The 10,833-nt window shown below is 41.2% G+C and overlaps 1 protein-coding gene across 1 annotated transcript; it reads right to left on the reverse strand.

The window, feature by feature from the left end:
- Nucleotides 1-255: 255 nt before the first annotated feature.
- Nucleotides 256-10,453, reverse strand: LOC120790960 (protein-glutamine gamma-glutamyltransferase K-like). Its single transcript, XM_040129005.1, has 14 exons — nucleotides 10,379-10,453; nucleotides 7,875-8,164; nucleotides 7,584-7,775; nucleotides 5,707-5,958; nucleotides 4,565-4,683; nucleotides 4,354-4,461; nucleotides 3,109-3,286; nucleotides 2,862-3,000; nucleotides 2,557-2,749; nucleotides 2,063-2,216; nucleotides 1,621-1,905; nucleotides 905-1,065; nucleotides 664-800; nucleotides 256-551 (listed from the first exon to the last, which is right to left on the reverse strand). The coding sequence occupies exons 2-14, from the start codon at nucleotides 8,161-8,163 to the stop codon at nucleotides 392-394; spliced, it is 2,367 nt and encodes a 788-aa protein (XP_039984939.1). The 5' UTR covers nucleotide 8,164; nucleotides 10,379-10,453; the 3' UTR covers nucleotides 256-391.
- Nucleotides 10,454-10,833: the final 380 nt, after the last annotated feature.

Genomic DNA, 10,833 nt, shown 5'->3' on the forward strand with positions numbered 1-10,833 from the left:
TAGAAATATATGGTATATATAATTATAGAAAACATGATCTGAACATTGAGCCTGTCTTTACAAAAGCTCACTTCTTTTCATTGCTTCTTTTCATTTTCATTGCTGCCACATTGTCCAACCCCTGCAACCACTGTGGGACACTGTGGGACTCCCTAAAATGAAATCACACAAACACTGCATTTTTCTTAGATGTTTCATGATTAGCTCTCTGTCTGTGGTCATTGGTTATTTTGAAATTCTTATGCAAAATAATGCAGCGTCATAATTTTTTACATTTAAAAATAAGCTTTTAATATAAATTATACGGAAATGTACTCTCAGTACAACACATCGGCGCCTGTGTGGACGGAATGACAACATTCAGTGTGAATGTGCCTCTGTTTTCGAATCACTATAGAGCAGCGTTGCTTTTTGTCTCCACAGTGATGTTGGTCACACCATGAACCTGAGTGAGCTGCTTGCAGTCTAGTGAAGCCAGTAATTTCCTTGGTCCAGGCAGGGAGGGGACAAAGTGCTCAGTGAGAGACACGGAGGCATGGCTGCCAATATCTCTGAGGGAAGGACAGGAAATGACAATGGCAGTCACAAAAGAGAAAGACAGACAAGGTAGTTAAAAAAAAAGAAAAAAGACGAGCATGATATAAAGTATATTTCTCTCCTCACCCATAATTAATCTTTCGAGCAGTTAGGAGGCCTAGTCCTTCCACGTGGAATATCACTGCTTTCAGCACCTGTGGTAGCGGGTTCACAAATGAAATCTCTACTGCCATCCTCTCTCCTACCACAGCCTTCCCAAGGGGCTGTGTGACAACAAAACAAGAAAGAAATCAAAGTCAGATCTGAATGAGATTTTTTTTTAAATCATATTACCAATAATATTTTCCTGTGAAGCTGTTTGGCTGACCTTTATGATGAGGTCTGGGGTACTGAGTCGGAAACTGAACTGAGTGGCCAGGATCTGCTGTGTTTCCTTGACCCTGCCAGACAGTGTCAGCATCAGGGCGGCCTGATCTATCAGCTGGTCCTTGTAGTCTTTGTACTCCAGGGACCACTCCAAAACTTTAACTGTATACAGGAAAAGGCAACAATGTATGTTGAGTCTTGAAGTGCTGTTGCAATGTTGCTATACATCTATGTTTTGTTTTTTTTAACTTATCTGTCGTCTTCAGTATCACTTGTCAGTATTGTCTGATTTTAAAATGTCTGCTATCTAAACATAGTTAGCTTTATATTATTGTATCAAGTAACATTGTTGAAGCAGTAGTTTGACATTTAGGGAAATAAACGAATTAGCTTTCTTGCTGAGAGTTAAATGAGAAGATTGATGCCACTTTCACGCATGAGATACTCTGTAAGACAGCAAATTAGTGTATTTGCCTAAATAACTCTTCCTTCAAGCGGGGTAAAAAGGCATTATTCCTTGTTACTGTTTTTTGCAGTCTGCATAAGTTTGTACCAAGCAAATACAATCAAAGATTCCCTCTTTATAATTGTGAGAGAAGCCTTTTCATGCTGCCAGAGGAATAAAACTCCCTATATTGACACCTGTAGGGTAATGATAAAAAAGAACCCCTAGTGCCACAAGCTCATCTGAAAACCACCCTAACACCAGCCACTCACCCTCGTTGGGCAGCACGTCCAGGTCTGTCCTGTCCTTTCTGACTGTGGCCTTGTGGACACCAGTGTAGTACATTACTGCCGCCTGGCTGTGCAGGGTGACTGTGCGTTGCTCTGAGCTGCTGTTTCGCAACGTGATGGTCAGCTCTGCATCCCTTCCCATTGTATGGCCTTCACCATCCAGGGTCACTTTCACAGTGACGTCCTCTGCTGTGGGAGACGAATAGGCCTCTGCTTTGGAGCCGTAGCGACATGCTGTTTCCACCGCAATGCGTTCCTCCTCTGAGCCTGAGGATGACCAGAAACGTCACGTTAATTCAATGAGCGATACAGTAGAAATACCTATGTCAAACCCTTTTCGATAGGGGTTTTGTAGCCGATACTCCGAGTGCTCGTGATCTCTGTTGAGTGAACTCTTCCGCCTGTGCATTTTGTTTGATGATACCTTCAGGATGTTTGTAAAGGTGTGTGATGTCACTGCGTTCATCAGAGCCAACGGCCTTGGTGCTGATGTTGTGGCCCACAGTCTTTGTCTCACTGTAGATTTGACTGAAGGTCCCATCTGCATTCCGCTGCCAGTAGATTTTATCACTGTTTACCTTCAGATGCACAGAGGGGGAGAAAAAAGAGAGAGAGAGACGGAGTAAGAAAACAAAGCCCAAAACAGATGGGAAACTGTCATGCATCTTTTGATGTCGACCATATGGCTACCATGTATCATATCATTAGTACACAGTACACGTATAATCTGTCAACATAAAACAACAACTAAAAGATTAATTTGTCACTCCTGTAGGTCACGTATGTGAGGGAAAACTGTATTTTAGAAATTTTGTTTCTGCTACATTGATTGTGACCGTTCTTGTCCCGTAACTTTGTGAAAGTGCAATACAGAATTTCTGAAGTGCTCCTTCAAGATAAATTATGTATTCCACAAACCTCAGCAAACACAAACGGACAGTCATGTTTGAGGTAGACCTGACCGTTGCGGACAGCAGCAAGAGAAGCAGGGCCGCAGCGGAAGGTGCCCTGGCTGGTCTCCTGAGGCGTGGCGTCCACAGCCTGCCAGCCGCCATTGCCTGCAGGCAGGTCTGGACGAGCCATCCAGCAGTCGTTCCACACATGGAAGTTCCTTCAGGAAAGGACTTGAACGTCAGGCTTGATAAACTAGAGCGTGTTGTATGTCGAGATGAGTAAAAGCGTCTTACGTGTAGCGGCATTACAAAGACAGTGACAGAACACACCAGATAGAGTCGGCATTGAGGTAAAGTATAGGCTCCAGGTTCTCGTCCAAGTATACATCTGTTGTCAAGGAGATGTCTGTGTCATGAGCTGAGCTGAAGTTGGTCACAGTGCGACTGGGGACGCCCAAACAGCGTAACACTGAGTGATAAGGCATCGGAGGTCAGTATCTGTGCGACATTTACTTGTCAATCAAGCACATGGCACATAAACACATGATAAGAAGAAAAGGGCAAGCAATAAGCTTACCTGTTGTGACTATGCCAGCAAAGACCCAGCACTGGCCATACTTAATGGGGGTGCCGCTCTTTTTATGGTATTCTTTCAGGATTTCCACACTTCCACTCCATACTGTTGGACTAGTCCCACTTGAATAGTCTCCTGACCAGTTTCCCACCACGACACCACGGTCATCAGGGGAGTTGATCTGGATTAATGAAGAAAGTGTTTATATATATCTGACTTCTGAGTCTGAAGCAATAAACTCAGTTCCCAGCAAAACAGAAAGCCTGTCCCTGCAGAAGGGGCGAGCCCTCCCTTTCCATTTGCGTACGGGCTCAGTAGCGGCCCCATTTCCGCAGCTGCTTTGCATGTGAGCAGAAACTGAGAAAGGGCTTAAGAGTCTAACAAGACTATACTTTCTTCACTGACAGGAACATGAAGAGCACGGAAAACTAGGTAACAGAAATTTTGTGCCAATCCGTCTTGTAGACGTTGAGATATTTCACAGGATTAGTGCAAACTCTGACCTGCTGGTGGCAATAGAGGAGAGATCATCACCAAAGTCAACAGGAGTCATCCTCTATAGTGACACAGTATCCAGACCAAATTTCATGCTAATTCATCCAATAGTTGTTGAGATATTTCAATTCTGAACTGAAGTGGCGGATCAGCAGAAGGACCTCGAGCCATGCTGCCGCCATGGCTAAAAATGGCAGGATTATGGCAGTAGGATATATTTAAACATTGCAGAGACATTTCCGTCCAAATGCTCCACTCTCTACTGGCGCTCAAAAAGGATAGAGAAAAATCCATCAGCCAAGACCCTACGATGCTACAGGCATCCTGTTGACCCACTATTTCGATGGATGGAGACTGTTATCATTGACTAAGGTGGTTGAACAAAACATACTGAACAGGGGGTTCTCTTGTTGTGGTCAGTGTTTACTGGCACATTAGGAAGAGAAACATAAACATAGGTAGATCATATGACATCATGTTTTTCATGTTTTTCTCTTATCATTCATTTATTGTTTCCTGTTTTATTTTGTAATACTCACCTCTCCTCTCTTGCCTCATTACCATTTCCTCCATTCCAGCCTTTTTTGGTTTGATTTTGGTCTGATCTCTTGCCTGACCACCTGTGTGCCGAACTGTTTGCAGTAGGTAAAGACTGTGATTTTTGGACCGAGATTCTGTTGCATCGAATCCTTTGCCTGTTTGCTCCAGTTGTTACTGATCAGGTGTGGAGAAAAAGAGGTAGCGCAGTCTCACCATGGCTGAGATGATTCGCACCACATTAACCGGGTCTCCCCAACCAGATGGAGGAGTTCCACTCTTTTCCAGGACAAAGAGGCAGGCAGCTAGAATCCCATCATCAAACTGAACCCAAAACAGAGAAATGCACAAGGGAGGTGGGGAAGGCCAGTCAGTTTCTGCTACTCAGGTCAAACACTGATGTGGAAAGATAACGGAGCCCGCTCACTTGTCCATAGTTCCAGGTCCTCACTCCAATTTGATTCTCTGTGCCATAGTAGATTCGCCCAACATCGTTCATGACGTACTCCTGCCTCTCGACTTCAGAATCCATGAACACTGTGTCACCTGACAGAGAGAAAGTAAGTACAGCTTTAAAACTGGAAATAACTAACTAAGTAAACTAACTGTTGAAATTCTAAAGCATGACCTCTGGCATCATTTTTCTTACATTTGACCACAGTTTTATGAGACTAATATGTCCCTAGTTTCACAGTGATAAAACCAGTGCAGATAAAAAAAGACACTTCACAGAATAAAGTATCCACTTGGTAAAGTGTTTTTTTTTTTTTTTTTTTAGACTATCTGTGTCTGTCTGACAGTGTCTGTGAGGATTGAGTTTGAAATGTCTTATCAAAGTCTTCTTATGTCCATTGTTTAAAACAGGTGTCTGCCTCCTACATATTTTCTCAGGAATGATTGTGAACGCTGATATGGCCTTGTCAAGATTAAGCACAAAGCGCAAAGACTGCAAAATAGTAGGAAACAACTAACCTGGCTGTAATCAACGATAACAAAATCCACCTACCAGCACCTCTTAAGCTCATTAATTAACGTTATATCTTGTTTAATATGTACAAAAACAAAAGTGTAAAAACAAGAATTCACTGGACTATTTCTTGGCTCTGAGCAGTTCCCAAGCAACCAGTGGAGCTTCTGGGATGTTACTGCTGTTTTGCATGTATTAAACAAACAAGATACATTTACATTTAGATTTTTTTAGTTGTTTGTAACTCGATTTTTTGTATTTTTTTGAGAGACAGGTTAGCTGTTTCCTCCTGTTTCCAGTCTTTGTGCTTAACTAGCAGCTTCTAGCTGTAGCCTTAAGTTTACGGGACGGGAATGAGAGTAATCGATCCTCTCATTTATCTCTCCGACAGAAAGCGAATAACATTTCATTACATAGATACATTATGCATTTACAGCAGGGCTATATGGTGTTGTACTGTAAAGTTTCCCAACCCCACTCCCCCCAACCCTACTAACCAGAGATATCGACCTTATACATGTACAGTATGTGTCTTGGAAAGGGTTGCCCAGAGATCCAGCCGCAGCCGGAAAAATATAACTACTTTTTAATCCCATCTTTACCTTCACACCAGGGGTTGAGTAACATGTAGATGTCATTAGCAGGGTCATGCGTGGAAATGGCCTGGCCATTTGTGCAACTTGTTTCCACTGTGAGTTGATATCGGCCAATGACCGCCGTAGGTGGAGAATTCACCGACAGCTTTATCCTTTTGTTATCCTGTGTCACAACAGCAGCCTCCCAACGGTCGTCCTGCAACTCCTCTACTAAAGGGATGATTACGTGGGTTCCCTTTGACACTGTTGGCAGGGGTCCTGAGGACGTGAGAGGGGAGACACGTTACATACATGTGAAGGGGTGACGTGAAAATTATGGCTTGCTGTTGTTCATGACATGCCCAAACAGATATACAGTTACATACATACAATACAGTTCAATCAGTATTTTTTTTTTTCACCTTAGATCACCTACCACCATTAATGCCACACCTACCTTCCTGCCTTGTGCATGCTTCAGTAAACAGAAACCAGATAGAAAGAATCCAGAATGTACTGTCCTGACAAGGTGTGTACACATACATGCGCACACAACACACGCACATGCACACACAGCATGTCATGACAGCATTTGATCTCAGCGCAGCTGTACTATAAAATCAATCTTTGCTTAGGCACCATTTTGCTGTTCAGCTTCATTGTTACTGTTATCGTACTGTCTGCCATGAACAATACTAATGTCTAACGTACCTGTAGGACTTCTGCATCCTGGGTATAAAGAGAGATACCATAATCTTTAATGAGAACTACCAAAACACAGTGTACTCTATAACGAAGAAACTCACAATTTCCAACATTATATATAACTGGCTGGGAAAAACTCCACTTACAGCTGAAATACTGAGCTTTCCTCCTAAAGTGATAGTGGACGCACAGCAAACCACCAAGTCAGTGCGTTCAACTGTCGACTTTCACTTGAATTTAAAAAAAGAAACAGATTGAGCTGTGATTAGCTTTCCTGTCGTGGGGCTTGCATCTCAGAATACACTGTTTGGACTGAGGACAGGGTGGCACAGGCACAGCTGGAAAAAAGTTTGAACTGACATATGAATGGAAAAATGGTACTTTCCTGGTAGATAGTTTGTTTCAAAATGAAATCTCCACCATTTAGAGAGTGGTGGCATGATTTTCAAAAGTGTAAAAACTTGCATTTTCTGCAGCTGCTATTGTCCTCCTGCTTATTGCTTGTATGACAGATGGCTTACATCACAATGTGGATTTTTTTTTTCTCAAGACAATATAGATTTTAATTTTGAAAAACTGGCTTTATTTGGTCACTTCATTCATTGAAATGTATTTTTTCTCAGTATTAAGTAGTAAATATATGGTAAAATGTTCATTTACAGTTTTTCTGTAAATGAGACATTGTAATTATTCTCTTCGAGCTTTACTTGTTAGCACACCTAGCTGTTATAGGATCTATATTGGTCTGTGTCCCCTACAGCACTCGACACAATGGCAGAGAGAGCGGAGACAGAAGGGTTGAGGCTCAGACAATTGGCTAGTGGCAGCGTTGATGGTGAAATGTCAGTAGACAGGAATTTTAGTTTGAGCAGGACTGAGGACTCAGCATTTGTGAAACGCTTTGCCTGGAGCATAGCAACCAGAAGTGTTACCATAGCAATAGTAACCAACCCCCCCCACACACACACACACACTTTAGGATTAGAGGCCAGTCATGTGAGAAATTCATATATCTTATGAATCTTAATCTGTTTTGTTGTGATGTCTCCATCTATCTTTCTAATGTTATTCTGATGTCTATTAAAAACCCCAAAACATGATGACATTACACTCTTAAATGTATGGCTTGACGAAGAATAAACTGTGCAAATTCCTGATTAACAAGCACTGCACAGTTACAGTCAAGGACTCTGACTGACCTGTTTTAAGTTCAAGGTGAAGTTTGTCAGTGTTGGGGTTCAACGGCCGAGACAGGGTAATCCACATCTGGAAATTTTGCCCTCTGCGGATAATTAAGTTATCATTTTGGTAGAGATTTGTGTGATGCTCCGTGCGGTTCTCCCCTGATTTGCTCTTCATCAGGTCTATTGATTGCACTTTGAGAAGGAGTTCTGTGAAAACAAAGATGAGAGAGGGAAGTCTATCACATGGCTGGCTTTTATTTCGTGTGATAAACAACACAATTGCGAGCTCTCCGAGATGCCAGTTACCGTCAAGCTCGCTGTCACCAGTCACAGGCTTCTCGTCATTTATCCCGTCTTCCTTATCCAGCTCATCAATCCCAGTGACCAAAGTATCTGTGATGTCATCATCATTTGGCCCACGAAAGCAGTACGGACAGACCTTTAGCAGCCACTGCCGACATGCATTGTCTGTCTGAACATCTTTCTCTTTTGGCTGTTCTTTTTCTTCCTCTGGGTCCTCCCCAAATCCAAGAGTGACCGTTGGAAACCGGCCCACTGCAGTCCTGTCCCTGATTGACCGAATCTCTACAGGCATCCTGAGAAAAAGACAAACGCAGTGAGGAAATCCAGGGCTTTGTCACTGATTATATGTTTCCTAAAAGATATCACCATTTTTATACATGCACCTCCAAGGCAAGTCTTCTTTAATAGGAGTTAACATCCTGTAAGATTTCACACTTTGTTTGGGTGTTCAACACACATCTGATGGCTCAAAAAGTGTCACGTCATTAAGATGCTACAGCACACTTGTCTCAGAATTAATCCACTGTCCGATTACTTTAGAGGAAGGAAGAAGAAGGAAATTTCGCATTTCGTATATGGCACAGCTGAGTGCAGCATCACTTCTAAACTGTTTTATCTTCACACTGTCATGATGTGGGCAGTGTGTCCAGTGACTGCAGTAGGTGAAGGAACACCTCTTCCCAGTTTACAATTATGTGTTACATATTTAACATATGTAACAGCCTAATAAACATACCAACAGCTAAAGTAAATGAAAACTTGATGTAGTTTCTTTGTTTATAGCTATAACATCAGCATGCCAACATACTGACTTTTGGCAGACGTAATGTTTTACCATGATCATAGTTTAGCGTGTTAGCATGTTAACATTTGCTTAAAATTTGACATGCTTATATTTGATAATTGGCAATATAACTGCTACAATTAGTCCATTCATTTAAAACTTTTTTTTTTTTTTTGCTGATTGACAGAAATTTAAATTAATTTAATTTAATTAATTTAATCTGTGGTTTTAATACTGTTGGTTAGAGAAAACAAACATTTTGAAGGCCTTGGGCTATAGTTTTACTATTTTTCTGAACATTTTAAAGACCAAACAATTAATTGATTAATCAAGAAAATAATAGGTAAATTAATTAATTGTTAAAATGATCGTTCTCGTTATTTGTGGCCCTAATTAGCACTGAATAAGAAGTATAGCTGATGCTGATAGAATGTCATTAGCTTTGCAGGTATTTGGTTGTAAACTAAAGTGTTGAGCAAACTGAAAGTTTGACCTGAAGATGAAGGGATGTTCTTACAATTCATCCTAAGGGGAACATAAATGTCTGAATTAAATTTCATGTCAATCCATCTAATACTTGTGGATATTTCAGTCTGAACTAAAATGGTGGACCGACTGACCAACATTGCCATCCTTAGAGCCATGCCACTACCACTGCTTAAAACTGCTCAACTAAACGTAGCTCTGTTTTATGTCTTTTCACCTCCAAGTCATTATAACTGGGAAGCCTCGGTCGGTTGTGGAGGTTTACTGCAGGAATCGGCCCTCACAAACTGTTAAAAGTGAAAATGAAGTCAATGAGACTGCATTGAATTTTGCTCCATATGGTTGAGATTACAGGCTGTTTGCAGGGTGTCTCTGACCCAGAAAAGCAACCTGCAGACGTGGATGAACAAAAACATCCTTGCTGCTGCTTCTATTGATCTGTTAAATAAAACATAAAATGTTTGCAGTCCAATGTAAACTAACACAGTGAGATGAGGAGGTACAACCCTCACCATTCCTGCATAGCAGTGAGAGTGAGACTGTGTGAAACATGGATGACAAGATGCCTGACAGCTGAACCTGCTATGAGATTCTCATCACTTCATTATCTGCTGTGCTACATCCCAGTGACTCAAAGCAGACTTTCTCTGACTCCCACTTGACTAGTATATATATTGTGTATATATATATATATATATATATATATATATATATATATATATATATATATATATATATATATACAACTAAATCATACATATAGGCCAAGTAAATTTGGTCAGATGTCAGATGAAGTGGGTTTAAGTTCACTCCCGTGATGTCAACAGCAGATATACCCGCGTGCTATTCATCAAAATTGACTGTAGCTGTTTCATGCAGGTTTGAGTGAAGAAGGACTATTCATTCAGGAAATAAGCGGACATTAAAAACTAAGTCTAAAAGAGTTAATCATGCAAGCAATGCCAGTAATTGAACTCTTGGACTATTATATGTATAATCCTGGCAGGGTAGAAAGACAGCAATACAGAACTTAATTCGCAATTCTCCTTTTCCTATAAATCAAGTGAATTACATGGGCATGAAATCCAACAGTAAAGTGTTAGGAGAACAGTTTGAATGCAAATGAATCTGAGCTAACAAGACATTCCTAACAATATAAATTCATATTAATCAAAGGCTTAACTACCAGGGTATATGTAGACAAGAGCTACATTTAAAATAGCTAATCCAAACTCACTCAGTTCAGTGGTAGAAGAAATGTGACAGTGCAGACTGGAGGAAGAAATCTTCTGATTGCTGCTAAATCTTCTGTTCAGGCCTCCTTTAAATACTTGTGAGCTAAGACAGAGAGGACACGCCTCCGGATGCACAGACAGGAGACATTACTAGTAGTATTGGAGTCCAAACCTGTTTTGGCTTGTGTCCCATTCCTTGTCATTCAATCATCAATTAATTTATTCATTCATTAAACAAACTCAGTTCTATTCGAGTGTCAGAATAAGCCATGACAGTGTGACTCTGAGCCAGCATGAACATTACTCGGACTGAGGCAGCTAAATGGAATTTAGCCATCATTATTCATACCCTGTCATTCTCCTATTGTGACATGTCAGAATGTCTGCTATGGAAAAGGCCTGTAATTCCCCTCAGTGGTGAGATTTAATCAAAGTTGCCTCACCCACTGCATGGTAG

The sequence above is a fragment of the Xiphias gladius genome, chromosome 6, assembly GCF_016859285.1.
Source record: "Xiphias gladius isolate SHS-SW01 ecotype Sanya breed wild chromosome 6, ASM1685928v1, whole genome shotgun sequence".
In the NCBI taxonomy this organism is placed as follows: domain Eukaryota; kingdom Metazoa; phylum Chordata; class Actinopteri; order Istiophoriformes; family Xiphiidae; genus Xiphias; species Xiphias gladius.

Coding starts and splice junctions, on each gene's coding strand:
- LOC120790960 (XM_040129005.1), bottom strand. CDS start 8,163: ATGCCTGTAGAGATTCGGTCAATCAGGGACAGGACTGCAGTGGGCCGG. Junction 7,776..7,874: donor TGGTGACAGCGAGCTTGACG/GTAACTGGCATC, acceptor TTGTTTTCACAG/AACTCCTTCTCAAAGTGCAA. Junction 801..904: donor CCCCAGACCTCATCATAAAG/GTCAGCCAAACA, acceptor GTTGTCACACAG/CCCCTTGGGAAGGCTGTGGT.